At 47.4% G+C, this 24975-nt stretch overlaps 2 protein-coding genes across 5 annotated transcripts; both read right to left on the minus strand.

The window, feature by feature from the left end:
* Positions 1-315: 315 nt before the first annotated feature.
* On the minus strand, positions 316-13180 carry LOC139568227 (histone-arginine methyltransferase CARM1-like). Of its 3 annotated transcripts, XM_071389976.1 has the most exons (16): positions 12879-13180; positions 11882-12007; positions 11658-11764; positions 11393-11497; positions 11175-11285; positions 10794-10971; positions 9807-9897; positions 9464-9545; positions 6778-6863; positions 5015-5104; positions 4253-4390; positions 4000-4089; positions 2918-3015; positions 2658-2741; positions 1292-1360; positions 793-1067 (listed from the first exon to the last, which is right to left on the minus strand). In XM_071389976.1, the coding sequence occupies exons 1-16, from the start codon at positions 13105-13107 to the stop codon at positions 928-930; spliced, it is 1824 nt and encodes a 607-aa protein (XP_071246077.1). In that variant the 5' UTR covers positions 13108-13180; the 3' UTR covers positions 793-927. The 3 variants fall into 3 exon arrangements, 2 of the variants coding, with proteins under 2 accessions (XP_071246078.1, XP_071246077.1); XM_071389977.1 differs by lacking the exon at positions 1292-1360 and having other exon boundaries at positions 316-1067; positions 12879-13177; XR_011673546.1 differs by lacking the exons at positions 793-1067; positions 1292-1360 and adding an exon at positions 1392-1723 and having other exon boundaries at positions 2513-2741.
* Positions 13181-14406: 1226 nt separating this feature from the next.
* Positions 14407-24397, minus strand: LOC139568228 (guanine nucleotide-binding protein G(I)/G(S)/G(O) subunit gamma-5-like). Of its 2 annotated transcripts, none has more exons than XM_071389978.1 (3): positions 24018-24397; positions 16874-17000; positions 14407-15802 (listed from the first exon to the last, which is right to left on the minus strand). In XM_071389978.1, the coding sequence occupies exons 1-2, from the start codon at positions 24105-24107 to the stop codon at positions 16875-16877; spliced, it is 216 nt and encodes a 71-aa protein (XP_071246079.1). In that variant the 5' UTR covers positions 24108-24397; the 3' UTR covers positions 14407-15802; position 16874. The 2 variants fall into 2 exon arrangements, with proteins under 2 accessions (XP_071246079.1, XP_071246080.1); XM_071389979.1 differs by having other exon boundaries at positions 14407-15799; positions 24018-24211.
* Between the last annotated feature and the right edge of the window lie 578 nt (positions 24398-24975).

Below are 24975 nucleotides of genomic sequence, written 5' to 3' on the forward strand. Positions count from 1 at the left end.
CAGAACCCCTGGCTAATCTACAGAACCCCTGGCTAGTCTACAAAACCCACCCTACAGAACCCCTGGCTAGTCTACAGACCCCACCCTACAGAACCCCTGGCTAGTCTACAGCGGCTACAGACACCACCCTACAGAGACAATCTCCTGTCATGATTGGCTAAAACCTGGCCAAACTCAACCCTACAGAGACAATCTTCTGGCCCGATTGGCTAAAACCTGGATCACCCTCTCTCCCTCGCAGCTACCGGTTTGGTTAGACACTCAAGACTGTTTGCTTTGCTTGGTCGGTTGAAAAAGGTAACCTTGGGTGAAAGGTTAGGATTCAAGAATTTATTGATCGGGACGTTGGGTCAAAAGCGACGGGCTGGGGAAGAGGGAAGTGATTGGTAAAACTTCACAGAAGCTCAAAGTCATTTCTGTCCTGCAGGAGGCTCTGTGTGTGTGTGTGTGTGTATAATACAACTGTGTGTGTGTGTGTGTGTGTGTGTATAATAGAACTGTGTGTGTACGTTTCTAAACCCCTATAGCCACAGTAAGTACATAAGATCCTTCTAAATGTTTCTATGAGGGCTGTGGATACATTAAACATAATGGTTACAAGCACACACCTTTCAGTCTGCCTCAGAATGGTGTTGAGACAAAAGGATATGTTTAAGCAACATTACTTAAACCTATCAACGGTTGCAATCCAGACGGAATAAGTAGGAATTCAGAAATCCTCCAACCAGAATTTCTGGAAAACCTGGACATTTGACAACCCTAAACCTATCCAATCGTTTCAGCGTCTAGTTGATTCTGGACTGGGCCTGAGAGATCAGAACCCAGAGAACGGAGGGATGACGGGAGGAGTCAGTCCAGTTTGGTTTCCAGCTGTTGGAGGTCCAGAGAAGGGGAGGAAGGAGGGGAGCTACGGACGGTTGGTAGGTCTTAGCTCCCGTAGTGCATAGTGTTGCTAGGCATCGCCATGGGAGACGACATGGAGATGGAAGGCCCGCCCATGGTGAACTGGCTGTTGTTGATTGGGTATTGAGGACTGTTGCCGGGCCCCGATTGGCCAGTTGCCACTCCTGAGGAAGAGAGAAACAGGAAGTGAATTGGGGTCTTCAAAGAGCAGCTGGGGGCAGTTTCCCAGACCCAGATTAAGCCTAGTCCTGGACTAAGAAACACTTTATATCTCAAATAAAACAAACAGTAAAACAATGTCAGACCATCCACGAACTGAAGACAAGACTACGACATTAGCAACAGTAAACAGCTGTAGCTCTGTAACTATGGCGACACACTCACTCACCCTGGCCCACGCCTGTACTCATGATAGACCCAACTCTAGACGATGTATGGTTCACTACCCCTGTGTTCACTGCCCACACACACACACACAGAGGAGATAATTCACAAATTGACACGTTTTATTTGGAGCAACAAAACACAGCAGAACTAGAATACAAAAAGGCCAGTTACAGATATAGCTGGAGTTCAACATATAGACACACAACTGCCATTACACACAGCACAGTTAGGGTTGCAACGTTCCAGGAACTTTCCCAACCTTTACAGAAATCCTGGTAGGACGACCAACGGATTTCCTGGAATAATCTAACTGGGGTTTGTGGAAAACGTGGGGGCCAGTATTTTGTAACCCTCTACAGCAGAGCTATTCACATGTAACACTGTAAAGTCTAGACTAGTGCTGCTTTTCTACCTGATGACTCATTACCCCCACCTGGACCCCACCTGGTCTCCCACCTGGACCCCCACCTGGTCTCCCACCTGGACCCCACCTGGTCTCCCACCTGGACCCCCACCTGGACCCCCACCTGGTCCCCCACCTGGACCCCCACCTGGACCCCCACCTGGTCTCCCACCTGGTCCCCCACCTGGTCTCCCACCTGGTCCCCCACCTGGTCTCCCACCTGGACCCCCACCTGGACCCCCACCTGGACCCCCACCTGGTCTCCCACCTGGACCCCCACCTGGTCTCCCACCTGGTCTCCCACCTGGACCCCCACCTGGTATCCCCACCTGGTATCCCACCTGGACCCCCACCTGGACCCCCACCTGGTCTCCCACCTGGACCCCCACCTGGTCTCCCACCTGGACCCCCACCTGGTCTCCCACCTGGACCCCCACCTGGTCTCCCACCTGGTCTCCCACCTGGTCTCCCACCTGGACCCCCACCTGGTCTCCCACCTGGACCCCCACCTGGTCTCCCACCTGGACCCCCACCTGGTCTCCCACCTGGTCTCCCACCTGGTCTCCCACCTGGTCTCCCACCTGGACCCCACCTGGTCTCCCACCTGGACCCCCACCTGGACCCCCACCTGGTCTCCCACCTGGACCCCCACCTGGTCTCCCACCTGGTCTCCCACCTGGTCTCCCACCTGGTCTCCCACCTGGACCCCCACCTGGACCCCCACCTGGACCCCCACCTGGTCTCCCACCTGGACCCCCACCTGGTCTCCCACCTGGTCTCCCACCTGGTCTCCCACCTGGACCCCACCTGGACCCCCACCTGGTCTCCCAGGTGGAAATCCCTCCCTGATTAGAAGGGATGCATCTTTAAAAAGCAGTGAAACTGGCTTAGAGATCCAGATGTGAATTGAAGGGCTATACAGTAAGGAGGGTAGGGATTGGTCAGTCACACACACACAGCGTACCAAGAGGGATGAGATTGTTGTGGGACACGGTGGAGCCACCGCCACCAATGACTGTACTCAGGTCATACACCGCAGGCATCCCCCCTGATAGACAGAGAGACAAATTAACAACAGGAAATAAACTATTCTGTATTCACCTGTGTGTGGTGTGTGTAGTACCTGATTCATGCCGTGTGTGTGTGTGTGTGTGTGTGTGTGTGTGTGTGTGTGTGTGTGGTACCTGATTCATGCCGTGTGTGTGTGTGTGTGTGTGTACGTACCCTGGTTCATGTTGTAGACTCCTCCATTGCTCCACATGTTCTCTGAGGGGGAGGAGTAGTGAGAGCCTGGGGGCGGGGCTGACGTGCTGCCTGTGTACCTGCGGAACACACAATCAACCAATCAGATGGAGGCGAGCTCAGGGACAGTCAGTATACAAAGGACTTTAACATGTTTAGCAGGGAAAGAGGAGGTTTTAGACCACGATGAAGAGGATAGATAGCAGATAAATAACAGCTTTAGGAACAACAGAAGGATAGAAAGTGAAAGAGAGGGAGTGAGAGAGGGGGAGTAAGAGAGGGGGAGTGAGAGAGGGGGAGTAAGAGAGGGGGAGTAAGAGAGGGGGAGTAAGAGAGGGGGAGTAAGAGAGAGGGAGTGAGTAGAATTGTAAAAGGAAAGAGATGGAGAAAACAAGGAAATGGTAGAATGTCCATGCTGACCTGACCTGAAGAAATGACAGAGAGAGTGTGAGAAGAGAGGTAGAGAGAGGAAAGGGAAGGAAGAGAGAGAGAGAGAGAGAGAGTGTGAGAAGAGAGGCAGAGAGAGGGAAGGAAGAGAGAGAGAGAGAGAGAGTGTGAGAAGAGAGGTAGAGAGAGGAAAGGGAAGGAAGAGAGAGAGAGAGAGTGTGAGAAGAGAGGTAGAGAGGGGAAAGGGAAGGAAAAGAGAGAGAGAGTGTGAGAAGAGAGGTAGAGAGGGGAAAGGGAAGGAAAAGAGAGAGAGAGTGTGAGGAGAGGTAGAGAGAGGAAAGGGAAGGAAAGAGAGAGAGAGAGAGAGAGTGTGAGAAGAGAGGTAGAGAGAGGAAAGGGAAGGAACAGAGAGAGAGTGTGAGAATAGAGGTAGAGAGAGGAAAGGGAAGGAACAGAGAGAGAGAGAGAGAGAGTGTGAGAAGAGAGGTAGAGAGAGGAAAGGGAAGGAAAAGAGAGAGGAAAGGGAAGGAAATGAGAGAGAGAGTGTGAGAAGAGAGGTAGAGAGAGGAAAGGGAAGGAAAAGAGAGAGAGAGTGTGAGAAGAGAGGTAGAGAGAGGAAAGGGAAGGAACAGAGAGAGAGAGTGAGAAGAGGTAGAGAGAGGAAAAGTGCTTCTGACCTGAAGAAGGGGTTCTTGAGATCCAGCAGGTTGCTGGACTTGCTTCCTGTCTGGTCCACCTGGGCCACCATACTGATGTCATAGCTCTGTCTGGGAGCACAGGTCAGATGAATCCTTTAAGGGGGAACCTTGGCAGGTGTGTGTGTTCAGTGTGGTAGTTACCTGTTTAGGTGTGTAGGTGGGTGTGCATGGTAGTTACCTGTTTAGGCGTGTGTATGGTAAAGTTACCCGGGTGTGTGTGTGTGTGTCTCACCTCTTGTTGGCAATGAGCGTTGCAGTGCCGGACAGCGTGTCTCCTGCCTTGGTGAAGAGAGGGGACTGGAGCAGACAGCGGACCTGGTACCAGTGGGTCAGAGGCTCCGTAGGGGAGGTGGAGAGCCACACTGTTACCCTGCACACACAGTTAGATGGACACACACACAGTTAGATGGACACACACAGCTAGATGGACACACACACACACACACAGCTAGATGGACACACACACACACAGCTAGACGGACACACACACACACAGCTAGACGGACACACACAGCTAGACGGACACACACACACACACACACACAGCTAGATGGACAGACACACAGATGACCACACACACATACACAGACGATTAAGGCCAGCAGGTCAATCAAGACGGACAGAGTTTACATAACACACACACAGCTAGATGGACACACACACACAGTTAGATGATAACACACACAGGGGACTCACGCTGAGTCAATCAAGACGGACAAAGTTTACACAACAACACAGTTAGACGGACAGAGTTTACACAACAACACAGTTAGACGGACAGAGTTTACACAACAACACAGTTAGACGGACAGAGTTTACACAACAACACAGTTAGACGGACAGAGTTTACACAACAACACAGTTAGATGGACAGAGTTTACACAACAACACAGTTAGACGGACAGAGTTTACACAACAACACAGTTAGACGGACAGAGTTTACACAACAACACAGTTAGACGGACAGAGTTTACACAACAACACAGGGACTCACGCTGAGCCGATGAAAGCCACGTCGAACCAGAAGGCCAGACCATGGACCAGACCTGATGTCATCATGTGGAACTTAAAGGGAATCTCCATCCTGAGAGACAGAGGAGGAGAGGAGGAGAGGAGAGAGAGGAGAGAGAAGAGAGAGAGAAGAGAGAGGAGGGAGGAGAGAGAGAAGAGAGAGGAGGGAGGAGAGAGAGAAGAGAGAGGAGAGAGAAGAGAAGAGAAGAGAGAGAGAGAGGAGAGAGAGAAGAGAGAGAGAGAGAAGAGAGAGAGAAGAGAGAGAGAAGAGAGAGAGGAGAGAGAGAAGAGAGAGGAGAGAGAAGAGAGAGAAGAGAGAGGAGAGAGAAGAGAGAGAGAGAAGAGAGAGAGATGAGAGAGAGAGAAGAGAGAGATGAGAGAGAGGGGAGAGAGATGAGAGAGAGGGGAGAGAGGAGAGAGGAGAGAGAGAGAAGAGAGAGAGAAGAGAGAGAGAAGAGAGAGAGAAGAGAGAGAGAAGAGAGAGAGAAGAGAGGAGGAGAGGAGAGAGAGAAGAGAAGAGAGAGAGAAGAGAGAGAAGAGAGAGAAGAGAGAGAGGAGAGAGAGGAGAGAGAGGAGAGGAGAGAGAGGAGAGGAGAGAGGAGGAGAGGAGAGAGAGAAGAGAGAGGAGAGAGAAGAGAAGAGAAGAGAGAGAGAGAGAGGAGCGAGAGAGGAGCGAGAGAGGAGCGAGAGAGGAGCGAGAGAGGAGCGAGAGAGGAGCGAGAGAGGAGCGAGAGAGGAGCGAGAGAGGAGCGAGAGAGGAGCGAGAGAGGAGCGAGAGAGGAGAGAGAGAGGAGAGAGAGAGGAGAGAGGAGCGAGAGAGGAGCGAGGAGCGAGAGAGGAGAGAGAGATGGAATAGTTTAAGGATGAGTAAACTCTCAGCAGTAACCTCAGTCACCACAACCCTCAGACTAAACAACATCAGGCCCTGGATTCATAACCAGTCTCAGATTGCTGATCTAGGATCAGGCCCCCCTGTCCATTCATTATCATCTAAAAATAGATAAATTGATCCTGGATCCGCACTCCTACTCCCAAGTCTATAAATACAGGCCCCAGAAGGAGAGCTCTCTAAATACAGGCCCCAGGAGGAGAGCTCTCTAAATACAGGCCCCAGGAGGAGAGCTCTCTAAATACAGGTCCCAGAAGGAGAGCTCTCTAAACACAGGCCCCAGGAGAGCTCTCTAAATACAGGCCCCAGAAGGAGAGCTCTCTAAACACAGGCCCCAGAAGGAGAGCTCTCTAAACACAGGCCCCAGAAGGAGAGCTCTCTAAATACAGGCCCCAGAAGGAGAGCTCTCTAAATACAGGCCCCAGAAGGAGAGCTCTCTAAATACAGGCCCCAGAAGGAGAGCTCTCTAAATACAGGCCCCAGGAGGAGAGCTCTCTAAATACAGGCCCCAGGAGGAGAGCTCTCTAAATACAGGCCCCAGGAGGAGAGCTCTCTAAATACAGGCCCCAGGAGGAGAGCTCTCTAAATATAGGGCCCAGAAGGAGAGCTCTCTAAATACAGGGCCCAGAAGGAGAGCTCTCTAAATACAGGGCCCAGAAGGAGAGCTCTCTAAATACAGGGCCCAGAAGGAGAGCTCTCTAAATACAGGGCCCAGAAGGAGAGCTCTCTAAATACAGGCCCCAGGAGGAGAGCTCTCTAAATACAGGCCCCAGGAAGAGAGCTCTCGAAATACAGGCCCCAGGAGGAGAGCTCTCTAAATACAGGCCCCAGAAGGAGAGAGGAGGTGATGGACTCACCTGTGCAGATCCCCCTCTTTTGCATCCAGGAAGTTGACGGTGTATTTGACAGACTTGGACATGAGGATACGGATATCAAAGGTGTCCTGAGAGAGAGAGAGATCATTACATTTCTGTATTGGATAGATAGAGATAGACAGTTGAAGTAGGAAGTTTACATACACTTAGGTTGGAGTCATTAAAACTAGTTATTCAACTACTCCACAAAATTCTTGTTAACAAACTATAGTTTTGGCAAGTTGGTTAGGACATCTACTTTGTGCATGACACAAGTCATTTTTCCAACAATTGTTTACAGACAGATTATTTAACTTATAATTCACTGTATCACAATTCCATTGGGTCAGAAGTTTACATACACTAAGTTGACTGTGCCTTTAAACAGCTTGGAAAATTCCAGAAAATTATGTCATGGCTTTAGAAGCCTCTGATAGGCTAATTTACATAATTTGAGTCAATTGGAGGTGTACCTGTGGATGTATTTAAGGCCTACCTTCAAACTCAGTGCCTCTTTGCTTGACATCATAGGAAAATCAAAAGAAATCAGCCAAGACCTCAGGAAAAAATTGTAGACCTCCACATGTCTGGTTCATCCTTGGGAGCAATTTCCAAAAGCCTGAAGGTACCACGCTCATCTGTACAAACAATAGTACGCAAGTATAAACACCATGGGACCACGCAGCCGTCATACCGCTCAGGAAGGAGACGCATTCTGTCTCCTAGAGATGAACGTACTTTGGTGCGAAAAGTGCAAATCAATCCCAGAACAACAGCAAAGGACCTTGTGAAGATGCTGGAGGAAGCAGGTACAAAAGTATCTATATCCACAGTAAAACGAGTCCTATATCGACATAACCTGAAAGACCGCTCAGCAAGGAAGAAGCCACTGCTCCAAAACCGCCATAAAAAAAGCCAGACTACGGTTTGCAACTGCACATGGGGACAAAGGCCGTACTTTTTGGAAAAATGTCCACTGGTCTGATGAAACAAAAATAGAACTGTTTGGCCATAATGACCATCGTTATGTTTGGAGGAAAAAGGGGGAGGCTTGCAAGCCGAATTCACGATCCCAACCATGAAGCACGGGGTGGCAGCATCATGTTGTGGGGGTGCTTTGCTGCAGGAGGGACTGGTGCACTTCACAAAATAGATGGAATCATGAGGAAAGAAAATTATGTGGATATATTGAAGCAACATCTCAAGATATCAGTCAGGAAGTTAAAGCTTGGTCGCAAATGGGTCTTCCAAATGGACAATGACCCCAAGCAAACTTCCAAAGTTGTGGCAAAATGGCTTAAGGACAACAAAGTCAAGGTATTGGAGTGCCATCACAAAGCCCTGACCTCAATCCCAAAGAACATTTGTGGGCAGAACTGAAAAAGCGTGTACGAGCAAGGAGGCTTACAAACCTGACTCAGTTACACCAGCTCTGTCAGGAGGAACTTATTGTGGGAAGCTTGTGGAAGGCTACCCGAAACGTTTGACCCAAGTTAAACAATTTAAAGGCAATGCTACCAAATACTAATTGAGTGTATGTAAACTTCTGACCCACTGGGAATGTGATGAAAGAAATAAAAGCTTAAATAAATGATTCTCTACTATTATTCTGACATTTCACCATCTTAAAATAAAGTGGTGATCCTAACTGACCTAAGACAGGGAATTTTTACTAGGATTAAATGTCAGGAATTGTGAAAAACTGAGTTTAAATGTATTTGGCTAAGGTGTATGTAAACTTCCGACTTCAACTGTTTGTATATATAGTTTTTTAATTTTGTATTATAGCCACTATTCTTAATGTTGTGTTGATAATTGTTCTGAGTAACTTGGCTTCAGCAACATTCACCTTGTCAATCATGCCAATAAAGCAGAGAGCGCGAGAGAGAGACAGAGAGAGACAGAGAGAGACAGAGAGAGACAGAGAGAGACAGAGAGAGACAGAGAGCGACAGAGAGCGACAGAGAGCGAGCGAGAGCGAGCGAGAGAGACAGAGAGAGACAGAGAGAGAGAGAGAGAGACAGAGAGCGAGCGAGAGAGAGAGACAGAGAGAGACAGAGAGAGAGAGAGAGAGAGACAGAGAGAGAGAGAGAGACAGAGAGAGAGACAGAGAGAGAGAGAGAGACAGAGAGAGAGAGAGAGACAGAGAGAGAGAGAGTGGGTGAAATTCCACAGTGTGCCATCACAGCAGCAAGATTTGTGACCTGTTGCCACAAGAAAAGGGCAACCAGTGAAGAACAAACACCATTGTAAATACAACCCATATTTATGCTTATTTATTTTAACTTGTGTGCTTTAACCATTTGTACATTGTTACAACACTGTATATATATATAATATGACATTTGTAATGTCTTTCTTGTTTTGAAACTTCTGTATGTGTAATGTTTACTGTTAATTTGTATTGTTTATTTCACTTTTGTGTATTATCTACCTCACTTGCTTTGGCAATGTTAACACATGTTTCCCATGCCAATAAAGCCCCTTGAATTGAATTGAATTGAGAGAGAGAGACAGAGAGAGACAGAGAGAGACAGAGAGAGACAGAGAGAGACAGAGAGACAGAGAGAGACAGAGAGAGACAGAGAGAGACAGAGAGAGACAGAGAGACAGAGAGACAGAGAGAGAGAGAGACAGAGAGAGACAGAGAGAGACAGAGAGAGACAGAGAGAGACAGAGAGAGACTCACCACAATGGGTTGTCTGAAATACTCGTCTACTGCAGCTTCTCTCAGTGATGACAGATCAACACCATGGAACGATGGCTGATACCTGACAGACAGACAGAGAGAGAGAAAGAGAGAGAGACCATGGGAAGTGACTTTAGTTAGTTGACTTAGTGACAATTAAATATTTTTGTATAGTTGTAACAAAGGCCTGGTGAATTCGCTACCCTCCCCCTTAACACTTTCCAGGTAAAAATGAAGCTTTAATAATATAGTAAATAAAGTGAAAGGTTATTCACCAGAAGTTGCATAATTAAGAGTGAGACTGTAGCTTGTTAAATGAAGTGAAAGGTTAAAGGTTACTCACCAGAAGTTGGCCTTGGTGAACTGTTCCATGTATAACTGTTCGTCTGTGAAGGGAGCCAGGTGGACGTCACCTAAAGTGGGGAACATGTTACCTAGGAGAGGAGAGAGGGTTAGGGCTGTCACCTAGGAGAGGAGAGAGGGTTAGGGCTGTCACCTAGGAGAGGAGAGAGGGTTAGGGCTGTCACCTAGGAGAGGAGAGAGGGTTAGGACTGTCACCTAGGAGAGGAGAGAGGGTTAGGGCTGTCACCTAGGAGAGGAGAGAGGGTTAGGGCTGTCACCTAGGAGAGGAGAGAGGGTTAGGGCTGTCACCTAGGAGAGGAGAGAGGGTTAGGGCTGTCACCTAGGAGAGGAGAGAGGGTTAGGGCTGTCACCTAGGAGAGGAGAGAGGGTTAGGGCTGTCGGCAACACCTGTATACGCCTTCTACTAATTCCATTTCCTCATCCCCCTCTTTCTTTCCTTCCATATCTCCTGTTCTCCATCCTTCCCTCCATCTTACCGTTGGGCTGCATCCCTCCCTCCCTCATCCATCCATCACCTCCTCTATCCCTCCCTCCCTCATCCATCACCTCCTCTATCCCTCCCTCCCTCATCCATCACTTCCTCTATCCCTCCCTCTCATCCATCACTTCCTCTATCCCTCCCTCTCATCCATCACTTCCTCTATCCCTCCCATCCATCACTTCCTTCCTCCCTCCCTCCCATCCATCCATCCATCACCTCCTCCCTCCCTCATCAATCACCCCCTCCCTCCCTCCCTCATCAATCACTTCCTCCCTCCCTCCCTCCCTCATCAATCACCTCCTCCCTCCCTCCCTCCCTCATCAATCACCTCCTCCCTCCCTCCCTCATCAATCATCCCCTCCCTCCCTCCCTCCCTCATCAATCACTTCCTCCCTCTCTCAGCTTTAACAACTTCTTGGCGTGTAGGAAGCTCCCCAGCATTCTCTAATTCCTCCCTCCTTCCCTCCTCCCTCCATCCCTCCTCACCGTTGGGCTTGAGGAACTTCTTGGCGTGTAGGTAACTCTCCAGCATTCTCTCGTTGAAGAGCATGTATCCCATGGGTTCAGAGATGATGATGTCCACCTGCTCTGGTAGAGAGATCTCCTCCACCTTCCCTGCTATCACCACCACACGATCCCCCATTCCGTTGGAGTTTACCAGCACCTACACACACACACGGGGTTAGGGTGTGTGTGTGTGTGTGAGGTAGGGTGTGTGTGTGATTGAGGAGGCCTCTCAGTGTAGTCTAATTAACAACAGCTTTATCACTATAAATCACCATAATAAAAATACATCACAGCAAAAGAAACAAACCCACACTCGTACTGTCAGTGTGGTCAGTGTGGCGGTCAGTGTTTGTGTGTTACCTCTGCATGCTGGGCCATGGTGCTAGCCTCCACAGCGTAGACCTTCCTGGCTCCGGCCTGCGCCGCAAAGAACGACAGAATACCTGAACCACAGCCCACATCTAACACCACCTAGAGAGAATGGGAGGGAGGAAGAGGGGGAGAGAGAGATCACAGATCATTGGATTGGCAGCACACATAAAATCAGTCCCTGTGTGTCTGTGACCCGTGTGTGGTACCTTGTCCTTAAAGTCAGCATGGTTCTGAAGGATGGCACGTTGGTAGGTTCCGGTCCGAACGTAGTCCTGCATCATGTTCTGCTGCTGAGAGAGATAGCCATAGAACTAGAGGGAGACGAGGGTCAAAAGGGAGAAGGCAAAGGTCATTCAGAGGCCAACCAGTCAACATTCAGCAGTTATCTCCAATGTCTTTTAGACTTGATAACGCTGTGTGTGTGTGTGTGTGTGTGTGTGTGTGTGTGTGTGTGTGTGTGTGTGCGCACACCTGAAAGTATTGCACAGCAGAGGACTCTTCCGTCCGGTCACTGAAGACGGAGTGTTCTGCATTGTGGCCCCGGCAACTCTTCAGAATGTTATAGAAGGAAGTAAACTCTACACACACACACACACACACACACACACACACACACACACAGTTAGAAACAGACTGAACATCACCACCGACGAGGCAATCACTGCACAACGTTTGTAAACATCCACACAGCCTACCTGCAGGTGTGGAGAACTGTAGCAGGACACTGTTGCAGCCCAGTGTGATGATGAATGACTGTTTCCCCACACGACTGCATTCCGTTTCCCTGGACAACGAACACTTGAAGACTGAGGTCTCGTCGCCTGTTGACAAACCATCAGACAGATCAGATAAAGCCACACACACACAATATTTACAAAGTCGAATTAAACCAACTTTTCAAAGCACTGGTAGGGAGTTAAAATTGCACTATCAGTGCTTCACCTGAAGCATCTGCAGAAGCAGGTAAACAGGTGCAAGAGCTTGGCAAGCACAAGCATGCTTCTATTTTCATCTTGTGCACATGCTTCAGGTGAGAGACATTTTAACACACTAGTACTTTGAAAAGTTGATTTAATTACACTTTTTTGTATTGTCTCATTCCTACATGTAATGGACCAACCGCACGGGTAAAGTAAGTTAAAATATATTTTTATTCAACATTCTGGCTTGCAGAGGTCGAGAGTTAACTTTCCTGATCACAACGATTAAATTATGCCCAACATCAAATTCAATGAAATTCAACGTCGGGTTTCCAGGCTAACTGACGGGCTAACGTTACTCTACAATGAAGATTTGTAGCTACAGGACAAAGCCACCAAGATGTACAGGCATAGCCAGCCTCAAACTTAGCATGCTAGTTACCTAGCTATCTCATAACGTTAATAAGATGCTATTTTATATGTAGTGTATCAATATTCTGGTAATAACCACCCAGTTTATACAACAGTAACATTAGTTCACTTTGAAAAACACATTTTGGGTAAACTTGTGCTATCCCAACGCACCGGCCCATCACAGTGAAATGCTACCTGGCTAACTAGCTAGATGCTAAAGTTAGTTAGCCGCTGCTTCACTGAATCCTATTCATTCTTCATAGCATCGTGAAGGGTTCTCGGGCTACCACAAGGCAGGAAGCGCTAGCTAACTAGCGGATAATCAATACGCCGGGAGCTGGTTATAGCAGCTACTTACTATTGGAGAGATTTAGGAGAGCCGTGTCTGGGGTGCTTTTGACCTCCAACCTCAGGGGCTGTTGCTCGGAGTGCCGCTGGATCTCTCCGTTCACGTCCCCGATGGACCGCAACCGCACACAGGGAAACACCGATACCGCCATCTTTGCTACTTGACTTTGCTTCGTCGGCTCAGACTTGACGATCAAGCAAACTGTTGCTATACTGCCACCCACAGTCAGTCGGGGCATAACAGAAGCTGCATCTTGTGAAATACCAAGGCTATCTGACCTTGTTTCTCAAACCTGGTGGATAGAGTGTAGTCCAATAATGTGTGTGTATATATATATATCCATTAAAGAGTTTGGGGTCACTTAGAATTGTTGTTTTTGAAAGAAAAGCAATTTTTTTGCCCATTAAAATAACATTAATTGATCAGAAATACAGTGTAGACATTGTTAAATGTTGTAAATGACAATTGCAGCTGGAAACAGCAGATTTTTAATGGAATATCTACATAGGGATAGAGGCCTATTATCAGCAACCATCACTCCTGTGTTCCAATGGCGCTTTGTGTTAGCTAATACAAGTTTATAATTTTAAAAGGCTAATTGATCATTAGAAAACCCTTTTGCAATTATGTTAGCACAGCTGAAAACGGTTGTGCTAACTAAAGAAGCAATAAAACTGGCCTTCTTTAGACTAGTTGAGTATCTGGAGCAATAGCATTTGTGGGTTCGATTACAGGCTCAAAATGTCCAGAAACAAACAACTTTCTTCTGAAACTCGTAAGTCTATTCTTGTTCTGAGAAATGAAGGCTATTCCATTTGAGAAATTGCCAAGAAAATGAAGGTCTCGTACAACGCTGTGTACTACTCCCTTCACAGAACAGCACCAACTTGGTCTAACCAGAATAGAAAGTGGGGGAGGCCCCGGTGCACAACTGAGCATGAGGACAAGTACATTAGACGGTCTAGTTTGAGAAACAGATGCCTCACAAGTCCTCAACTGGCAGCTTCATTAAATAGCACCCGCCAAACACCAGTCTCAACAGTGGAGAGGTGACTCCTGAATGCTGGCCTGCTGCCAAGGACCTGACGTTTGTTTTGTTGCTTTGTCGGCACATTGGAAGAATGCCTTTCAAAAATGTTTAGGCGTCAACAATCTATCCAGAAAACCACCCACATACATACATAAAGTAGTCACACACACACACAGTGGTAAATGTGATTTACTAGGTTGGAAACTCAGTTACAAAGTTAAGGCACAGAGGATCGACAGTACATCAGGTATCAAATTAAAACTCCTCATTCAAGGCAGGTAGCTAGGCTAGACAGTTCCACGATATAAATATAAACTTATATAGGCTGATGGAATCATAAAAATGGCAGTCATGGTGATGTGGCTAATCAGTAATCTGATACAAGCTGAAGCACCAGCTGTGGCATATGGAAATGAGTGTTTGTCTTAGTTAAATACGTTCCCGTTTGCTACAGTGTTATCGGTGACTGAATGTAGGCTAGTGGAACAACGTGCTATAGTGTTATCGGTGACTGAATGTAGACTAGTGGAAAAACGTGCTATAGTGTTATCGGTGACTGAATGTAGGCTAGTGGAACAACGTGCTATAGTGTTATCGGTGACTGAATGTAGGCTAGTGGAACAACGTGCTACAGTGTTATCGGTGACTGAATGTAGACTAGTGGAAAAACGTGCTATAGTGTTATCGGTGACTGAATGTAGGCCAGTGGAACAACGTGCTACAGTGTTATCGGTGACTGAATGTAGGCTAGTGGAAAAATGTGAGAAGGACATGAGAATTTCCAGGGAGAAAGGCCAGGACAGGAGTGTCTTCCTAAAAAAGGTACAGGAGGGCACAACAATGTAACATTTAAGATCACATCAATATCATCATGACCGAATGAACGAACCCTTCGATAAAAAGGCTGATTATTTCATAAAACCTTAAATAAAATAGGTAGAGGAAAGTTTAAAAGAAACATGTACCTGCCAGTCTCTTGTATAGAGAACAACTGGGGAATATGTGGTTAGTGTTCTGCATGAATTCTATATTCTAATTCTATGGTTCTGTATCCCTGGGTTGAGAATGTCAACCTGTACCGTGTGGTAGTTTGTACCAGGAAGTATACTGCATGTGGAACACGAGCAATAGAAGGTGACAAGACAGCATGTAGGCAAATAGGCTAAGAACTGTAGGCTAAATATCAATAATACCCTGGTTAAAACATTCAACTGTTGGTCACTTCCTTATTGTGCTGTACATGTCGTCGGACACATAAGTTGCATTCCAAATAACACCCTATTCTCTATACACTGCACTATAGGGCTCTGGTCAAAAGTAGTGCACTATATAGGGAATAGGGTGCTATTTGGGAGACACAAAGAGAGACAACCTCAAAAGGCACATTCACTGGCTGCCTGTCAGAGGCTGATATCATACTGATGGAAAGTACAGTGCATAGATACAATGTAGGGTTTCAGAACTACAGTAACTTTCCAGATTTTCCTGAAATTCCAGTAGAAGATTCCTGGATTTTCTGCTTATTCCCTCCTGATTCCAGGAATCTTCCAACAGGAATTTCTGGAAAACTGGGGAATTTTCAGGAAGTTACAACCCTAATACAATGTCATCATCATCATAACAAATAGGATATCACATCAACATCCTGAACATACATGTATAATGGCACTACTAGGCTTTATCTTAATACATGGACTGTCTAGCCTGGTCCCAGATCTGTTTGTGCGGTCTTGCCAACATCTATATGGTCATTGTCGTGCCTTGGCATGCCAGATCTGGGATCAGGCTAGAGGTTAACATTGGGATAGCTGCAGCACACAAACGGACCAGCAGTAGAGAGAGAAGAGGAAGGGTCCCTCATAGGACATACAGCAACAACTCCTCCTCCATACACTGATTGCTGCTGCAGAGAGAGACAGACAGAGGGGGTGGGGGGAGAGAGACACACACACAGAGAGAGGGAGACACACACAGAGAGAGGGAGACACACACAGAGAGAGGGAGAGACACACAGAGAGAGGGAGCGGGAGAGAGAGAGAGACAGACACAGAGAGGGAGAGGGAGAGACACACAGAGAGAGAGACACACAGAGAGAGGGGGGGCACAGAGAGGGGGAGCGGGAGAGAGAGAGAGAGACAGACACAGAGAGGGAAAGAAACACACAGAGAGAGGGAGAGACACACAGAGAGAGGGAGCGGGAGAGAGAGAGAGAGACAGAGAGGGAGAGGGAGAGAAACACACAGAGAGAAAGAGACAGAGAGAGAGGGGGGGGGGGCACAGAGAGGTATGGTAAATAAACAAAACACTATCAACCACACACATAATTATTATAATTAGGAGGATCTGACATATTGCCAATTCACCAGCATCTATCCCATCCTAAAACCCAGACAGGAGAGGAGACTGGAACAGGGGAGAGAGAGTGGAGAAGAGGAGACTGGAACAGGGGAGAGAGAGTGGAGAAGAGGAGACTGGAACAGGGGAGAGAGAGTGGAGAAGAGGAGACTGGAACAGGGGAGAGAGAGTGGAGAAGAGGAGGAAGAGGAGGACAGGAGATTGTGTACTAGGTTACCTCGGACCAGGCTGCAGGACTCTGGAGAGAGAAGGAGAAGAGGAGGAAGAGGAGGACAGGAGATTGTGTACTAGGTTACCTCGGACCAAGCTGCAGGACTTTAATTTGGGGGTGGGGGCATATATTTGTCCTGTTACACAAGTGTGTAATGTAAATGTGTTTCTTGCATATCCCAACTCCCCCTGTGGGGTCACGACCAGGGTCACCATTGTATAGCGCGCGCCCCTGGAGTAATTTGGGTTAAGTGCCTTGCTCAAGGGTACAGCGACAGATTTTTCACCTTGTCGGCTCCGGTGTCCGAACCAGCGACCTTTTGGTTACTGGTTCAGTGCTCTAACCTCGAGGCGACCTGTGGAGAAGAGGAGGAAGAGGAGGAGAGTGGACAAAGGTGTTGTAGGCTACCTCAGAACAGGCTGCAGGACTTGGGGGGTCTGAAGGGGTTGTCACTGGAGGGTACCCCCATCAGGAGAGGGTCCTGGTGAGCATTCTGCAGACAGTAGTTCTTCAGCTCCACTGCAGCCTGAGACACCTGGGGGTTCATTACAATAATTATTCATTACAGAATACAAGAAGATATATGACTGGGACTGATGCATTATGGGGCGGCTTCCCAGACACAGATTAAACCTAGTCCTGAACTAGACAGTGATCTCAATGGAGATTGTCTATTAAAAGATGTAGTTAGTCCAGGACCAGGCTTAATCTGTGTCCAGGAAACTGCCCCTAGATACCAGGGCTCTCCAACCCCGTTCCTGGAGAGATACCCTCCTGTATTTTCACTCCAACCCCGTTCCTGGAGAGATAGCCTCCTGTATTTTCACTCCAACCCCGTTCCTGGAGAGATACCCTCCTGTATTTTCACTCCAACCCCGTTCCTGGAGAGATAGCCTCCTGTATTTTCACTCCAACCCCGTTCCTGGAGAGATAGCCTCCTGTATTTTCACTCCAACCCCGTTCCTGGAGAGATAGCCTCCTGTATTTTCACTCCAACCCCGTTCCTGGAGAGACACCCTCCTGTATTTTCACTCCAACCCCGTTCCTGGAGAGATACCCTCCTGTATTTTCACTCCAACCCCGTTCCTGGAGAGACACCCTCCTGTATTTTCACTCCAACCCCGTTCCTGGAGAGATAGCCTCCTGTATTTTCACTCCAACCCCGTTCCTGGAGAGATACCCTCCTGTATTTTCACTCCAACCCCGTTCCTGGAGAGATAGTCTCCTGTATTTTCACTCCAACCCCGTTCCTGGAGAGATAGCCTCCTGTATTTTCACTCCAACCCCGTTCCTGGAGAGATACCCTCCTGTATTTTCACTCCAACCCCGTTCCTGGAGAGATACCCTCCTGTATTTTCACTCCAACCCCGTTCCTGGAGAGATAGCCTCCTGTATTTTCACTCCAACCCCGTTCCTGGAGAGATACCCTCCTGTATTTTCACTCCAACCCCGTTCCTGGAGAGATAGCCTCCTGTATTTTCACTCCAACCCCGTTCCTGGAGAGACACCCTCCTGTATTTTCACTCCAACCCCGTTCCTGGAGAGATAGCCTCCTGTATTTTCACTCCAACCATGTTCCTGGAGAGATAGCCTCCTGTATTTTCACTCCAACCATGTTCCTGGAGAGATACCCTCCTGTATTTTCACTCCAACCCCGTTCCTGGAGAGACACCCTCCTGTAGGTTTTCGCTCCAACACTAATCTAGCGCCCCTGAATCTAATAATTAGCTGGTTGATACGTTGAACCAGGTTGGTTACAACTGGGGTTGGAGTGAAAACATACAGGAGCTATATATACTATGGACCAGTTTCCCGGACACATATCAAGCCTAGTTCTGGATCAAAATGAGCTTTAAATAGAGAATCTCAATGGAGCATGCTTTTAGTCCAGCACTAGGTTTAATCTGGGAACCCGGGCCTGTATGCTACTAACACATGACAGGTGTCGACACACCAGGACTAGGTTTAACCTGGGAACCCGGGCCTGTATGCTACTAACACATGACAGGTGTCGACACACCAGGACTAGGTTTAACCTGGGAACCCGGGCCTGTATGCTACTAACACATGACAGGTGTCGACACACCAGGACTAGGTTTAACCTGGGAACCCGGGCCTGAATGCTACTAACACATGACAGGTGTCGACACACCAGGACTAGGTTTAACCTGGGAACCCGGGCCTGTATGCTACTAACACATGACAGGTGTCGACACACCAGGACTAGGTTTAACCTGGGAACCCGGGCCTGTATGCTACTAACACATGACAGGTATCGACACACCAGGACTAGGTTTAACCTGGGAACCCGGGCCTGTATGCTACTAACACATGACAGGTGTCGACACACCAGGACTAGGTTTAACCTGGGAACCCGGGCCTGTATGCTACTAACACATGACAGGTATCGACACACCAGGACTAGGTTTAACCTGGGAACCCGGGCCTGTATGCTACTAACACATGACAGGTGTCGACACACCAGGACTAGGTTTAACCTGGGAACCCGGGCCTGTATGCTACTAACACATGACAGGTGTCGACACACCAGGACTAGGTTTAACCTGGGAACCCGGGCCTGTATGCTACTAACACATGACAGGTGTCGACACACCAGGACTAGGTTTAATCTGGGAACCCGGGCCTGTATGCTACTAACACATGACAGGTGTCGACACACCAGGACTAGGTTTAACCTGGGAACCCGGGCCTGTATGCTACTAACACATGACAGGTGTCGACACACCAGGACTAGGTTTAACCTGGGAACCCGGGCCTGTATGCTACTAACACATGACAGGTGTCGACACACCAGGACTAGGTTTAACCTGGGAACCCGGGCCTGTATGCTACTAACACATGACAGGTGTCGACACACCAGGACTAGGTTTAACCTGGGAACCCAGGCCTGTATGCTACTAACACATGACAGGTGTCGACACACCAGGACTAGGTTTAACCTGGGAACCCGGGCCTGTATGCTACTAACACATGACAGGTGTCGACACACCAGGACTAGGTTTAACCTGGGAACCCGGGCCTGTATGCTACTAACACATGACAGGTGTCGACACACCAGGACTAGGTTTAACCTGGGAACCCAGGCCTGTATGCTACTAACACATGACAGGTGTCGACACACCAGGACTAGGTTTAACCTGGGAACCCGGGCCTGTATGCTACTAACACATGACAGGTGTCGACACACCAGGACTAGGTTTAACCTGGGAACCCAGGCCTGTATGCTACTAACACATGACAGGTGTCGACACACCAGGACTAGGTTTAATCTGGGAACCCGGGCCTGTATGCTACTAACACATGACAGGTGTCGACACACCAGGACTAGGTTTAACCTGGGAACCCGGGCCTGTATGCTACTAACACATGACAGGTGTCGACACACCAGGACTAGGTTTAATCTGGGAACCCGGGCCTGTATGCTACTAACACATGACAGGTGTCGACACACCAGGACTAGGTTTAACCTGGGAACCCGTGCCTGTATGCTACTAACACATGACAGGTGTCGACACAGTGGAGAGCTGACATGGAGGAAACAAGGGCTCCGTACTGCATATTGACTGGCTGCATCACTGCTTGGTATGGCAATAGCACCGCCCTGGATCGCATGGCGCTAAAGAGGGTTGTGAGGACAGCCCAGTACATCACTGGGGCCGAGCTCCCTGCCATCCAGGACCTCTAGATCAGGCGGTGGGAAAAGAAGGCCCTGAAAATCGTCCAAGACTCCAACCATCCAAGCCATAGACTATTTTCCACACAGCAACAGGTACCGGTGCATCAAGTCTGACACCAACAGGCTCTTGAACAGCTTCTATCCCAGAGCAATACGACTGATAAATAGATACAGAGTTTACCTCGGATCTTTATTTCAGTCTTTGCACTGTCTCTATGCACACTCACAGGGCCCTACACACTGTCTCTATGCACACTCACAGGGCCCTACACACTGTCTCTATGCACACTCACAGGGCCCTACACACTGTCTCTATGCACACTCACATGGCCCTACACACTGTCTCTACGCACACTCACATGGCCCTACACACTGTCTCTACGCACACTCACATGACCCTACACACTGTCTCTATGCACACTCACATGACCCTACACACTGTCTCTATGCACACTCACAGGGCCCTACACACTGTCTCTATGCACACTCACATGGCCCTACACACTGTCTCTATGTACACTCACAGGGCCCTACACACGGTCTCTATGCACACTCACATGGCCCTACACACTGTCTCTACGCACACTCACATGGCCCTACACACTGTCTCTACGCACACTCACATGGCCCTACACACTGTCTCTATGCACACTCACATGGCCCTACACACTGTCTCTATGCACACTCACATGGCCCTACACACTGTCTCTATGCACACTCACATGACCCTACACACTGTCTCTATGCACACTCACATGGCCCTACACACTGTCTCTATGCACATTCACAGGGCCCTACACACTGTTACTCCAACACCCACACACACACACACACACACACACACACATAGTAGCAGTAGTGTGTATCTTATATCCTGTTGCCCTGTCCCATTACCCCTATACATATCTACCTCCATCCCTCCAGTATCCCTGTCCAATAACCCCTACACATATCTACCTCCATCCCTCCAGTATCCCTGTCCAATAACCCCTACACATATCTACCTCCATCTCTCCAGTATCCCTTACCCAATACATATCTACCTCCATCCCTCCAGTATCCCTGTCCCCATTACCCCTATACATATCTACCTCCATCACTCCAGTATCCCTGTCCCCTATACATATCTACCTCCATCACTCCAGTATCCCTGTCCCCTATACATATCTACCTCCATCACTCCAGTATCCCTGTCCCCTATACATATCTACCTCCATCACTCCAGTATCCCTGTCCCCTATACATATCTACCTCCATCACTCCAGTATCCCTGTCCCCTATACATATCTACCTCCATCACTCCAGTATCCCTGTCCCCTATACATATCTACCTCCATCACTCCAGTATCCCTGTCCCCTTACACATATCTACCTCCATCCCTCCAGTATTCCTGCACATGTCAATATGGTATTGGAACTGAATTAAAATATTTCCTGTATATAGAATGCTGACCTACATACTGTACTTTATCCTGTACTTGATATTTATTATTTCACGTGTTTTTCTTCTAGTAATACATTGTTATTGATTATTGCATTGCGAGTTTTGAGTTGACAAAAAAAGCATTTCACTGTTCTTGTGCATGTGACATTAAAACTTGTACCGCACAGCCTCATTTCCATAGTAACAGATTAACACAGAAGTTTTGAATACATTTTCTAGTGACTAAACGACAGTTAGGCTACAGCTGGATTTCCAATGCAAAGAAGAGAGTACTTCATGCCCTGTACAGGAAGTAGCCTACCCCATTCATAGATTCTAACTACTCTAGTGCTTATTGAGGATAAGTGTCTGCTGACCAGGGGATCTTTGTTAGGAGCCCTGATGCTTTGCTATAAACATGAAAACACATCGCTTGTGGTACCGTTTTGGAAACATAAGGAACGCATCACTGCAGTCCCCGGTTCGATTCCAGGCTGTATCACATTTGGCTGTCATCGGGAGTCCTATAGGGCGGCACACAATTGGCCCAGCGTCATCCGGGTTTGGCCGGGGTAGGCTGGCATTGTAAATAAGAATTTGTTCTTAACTGACTTGCCTAGTTAAATAAAGGTTAAATAAATAAATAAAATCTATCATTTCAGCGAGAAATACATTTTAAAAAACAACAACATGTAAATGATTACACACCATAAGAGTTACGGTTAGTGTTCCTACATGGCCATGTTACAGCGCTTGTTTGCGGAAGACATAGCTAATTAGCAACGGTGACGGCCTATCTAGCTGCTCCAAACACCTGTGCGTAACGCGCGCCACATTTCGTAACAATGCGAAGGGCTCCGCATAGCTCCACATTGACATGATTGGTTGACGGTGGGGGTGGAGTTGGGGGGATTGGTGTGAACTCCTGGAAAGAGATCGGGGATAGATGTGGTAAAGAGGTAATTGAAATGCAGACAGTGGGGGATAGGATGCTGGATTGGTGCACAGCCAACAAATCTGAAATAATGTGGATATTTGTCAAACCCGTCATGATTGATGTATTGTAAGAGTGGCTACTAAAATCTGATTTAGATATATTTGACTGTTTTCACTGTATAACATTTAGAAGGTGTTCCTTTTCAGGTTTAGAAGAAGTGACTGCTAAATGCTAACTACCATTCGTATAAACTGGTAGCATAACTAGCTTACAGAAATCATTGGTGGTAGTCAGTCGTTAAACTAATGCAGTTGATTGGTGACGTGAACAAGTATTGGGATTGACATCCATACAAGAATTAGTCAGATTTAACCTCAACATAGTGTGAAATGCACATAGCCAAAGGGAGTGGTCCTGGGCGTGCTGCAGCACCCCTGGTAAATCAGTTATAAAAGGTCATTCATATTTCCCCCCCATCAAATCAAATTAGTGCACTAGGCCTTTTAGTCTACTCGTGAAAAGGCTGAGCAAAATACTGGTCAGCAGAGCGGGGAGAAATGGCGCCCCCCATGGCTACAATAAGATACACACGTCATTAATCATCGATTTCCCGAAACGGTTTTCGCAACATATGCTGATATGCCCCTTATCTTTAATGTCAGCTAGAAATAATATTTCAAATAAAAAATATACACTTACTGTAGACATAACCCCTCCCCAACCACCTAACCAACCAGCGTCTATGGCTACAGTAACTGTATATTTATTAATATATTTAAAATATTCTGAGACAAGAAAAGGGGCATATTAGTATAGGTTCCGAAAGCGATGATTAATAACGTTAAAGCACAGCTTCAGAATTGTAGTTTACATACATAGAGCCAAATGTAATGGCTGAAAACCATTCACGCGGAAAAGGGTTTTCGGGAGCTAGGAGTAGCCTAGTTACACTAGGCAGAGGCAGTAATATGACAAGTTTACTTAGAGAAAGAGAAAAATGGCTTCGAAATATTACTAACCCGTGGGAATGTCAGTGAACTGACTCATCCAAGATAGGCCTACACTCTGACCCGACTTTCAATCTAGTTCACTAGGCCACCGATGCAGGACCATGGTCCTAGGACTGTCTCGATAGCAGGCAAAAGTTGATGCAATTATGAATTACTTTCCTATTTGATCTCCTTTATTATTTTTGGCTATGTCAACAATACTAGCCTACTGACAGGAGGCGACGATGTAGACCAGCCTACTGTTCAATAGACATTTGTAACATGACAACATTGATACAAGGTAGCAACATGTACGACTGTATTATACCTAACATAACAACTTCATAAAGCAACCTTTGCATCATTGTAACGTCGTGTTTGTTACTTTGTTTCACGTCACTAGCCTAGCCTACTCCAAGCCGCTACGCTGTTCCAGCGACAGGAGTGTCGTTAACAGCTCTTCCGTGTTTGTTTGGTGTTAGTGTTGCTGCTACTATCCCTTTTACCTTGATCCTACGGACACTGGCCTCCAACCGCAGCTGTTTCACTACTCTCTGAGCGACGACCAAGTTGCTGCTGGCGTTGTTGTTTGACATGTCGAGGGTCAGAAGTGCGAAAGTAGGTTATCCTACTAGGGCGACTGTGAGTGAAAGTGTCAAGAGTTTGTGAAGCAGTCGGTCTGTCGTTCTCTCCCCGCCCACTCGACACAATGTTTCCTCGACAACAACATTCTAATTGGTTGTCGGTCAATCGATCACTAAGTACGTTCACATTCACACTAACTATTTGATATTAAACTGATTATGGATGAAGGCCGAGTATGGCAATAGGCATGTAAACACCTTGTTCTTCTGATCTTAATCTGCGTAAGGTCATGGTCGAAGTAAGCATAAGTTGATTAACACACCTGGGTTTCTGAGCAATTTAAAAACATTATTAGGACACGTAAACAGCAGAATCGGCGTGGTCTGCGGTGCATTTAATCTGCTGATGGGCCAGCAGCCGGTAGCGCGAAGCTTCGCTCTTTTGCGCGAATGAGAGGAGTTCGGAAAAACTGAAAGTATGCATCTTATAAACAAAATTCACAGACAAACTTTGTCTTTATATGTCCTAAATCAGAATCAAATAGTCTTCGCAAAGATAACATGGTCACCCGTGGTAGAACGTTTATTTTGATTGGCGATTTTCTGCATTTATCAAATGGCAAAGCAGTATCCTGATTTCAGATGTGGCCATATAAATTGGCTTATTAGATAAATCGTTATTCTTGCAAAACATGTAAACGTTTTTAAACGAACTATTATATTAATCTGACTATCCACAATAATCGTATTATTGTGTGCATGTAACCACTTTGTAGTTTACGCAGTCTCCAATATGGTGTAATTGCAGAACGCATTTCGGGGCGTTTCTTGATGTGATCGTTTCTTGACAGCAGGAAACGCCCATTGGTGCTTGTCTTTG

The sequence above is a fragment of the Salvelinus alpinus genome, chromosome 2 (assembly GCF_045679555.1).
Source record: "Salvelinus alpinus chromosome 2, SLU_Salpinus.1, whole genome shotgun sequence".
NCBI lineage: Eukaryota > Metazoa > Chordata > Actinopteri > Salmoniformes > Salmonidae > Salvelinus > Salvelinus alpinus.

What these genes read in the sequence shown, in the direction of transcription:
- LOC139568228 (XM_071389978.1), bottom strand. Translation starts at nt 24,107, where the DNA reads ATGTCAAACAACAACGCCAGCAGCAACTTGGTCGTCGCTCAGAGAGTA. An exon ending in CCAGTGTCCGTAGGATCAAG is followed by an intron (nt 17,001 to 24,017) that starts GTAAAAGGGATA and finishes ATGAACCCCCAG; the next exon opens with GTGTCTCAGGCTGCAGTGGA.
- LOC139568227 (XM_071389976.1), bottom strand. Translation starts at nt 13,107, where the DNA reads ATGCCCCGACTGACTGTGGGTGGCAGTATAGCAACAGTTTGCTTGATC. An exon ending in CCATGGCCCAGCATGCAGAG is followed by an intron (nt 10,972 to 11,174) that starts GTAACACACAAA and finishes GTGTGTGTGTAG; the next exon opens with GTGCTGGTAAACTCCAACGG. An exon ending in GTGGCTTTCATCGGCTCAGC is followed by an intron (nt 4,391 to 5,014) that starts GTGAGTCCCTGT and finishes CTGTGTGTGCAG; the next exon opens with GGTAACAGTGTGGCTCTCCA.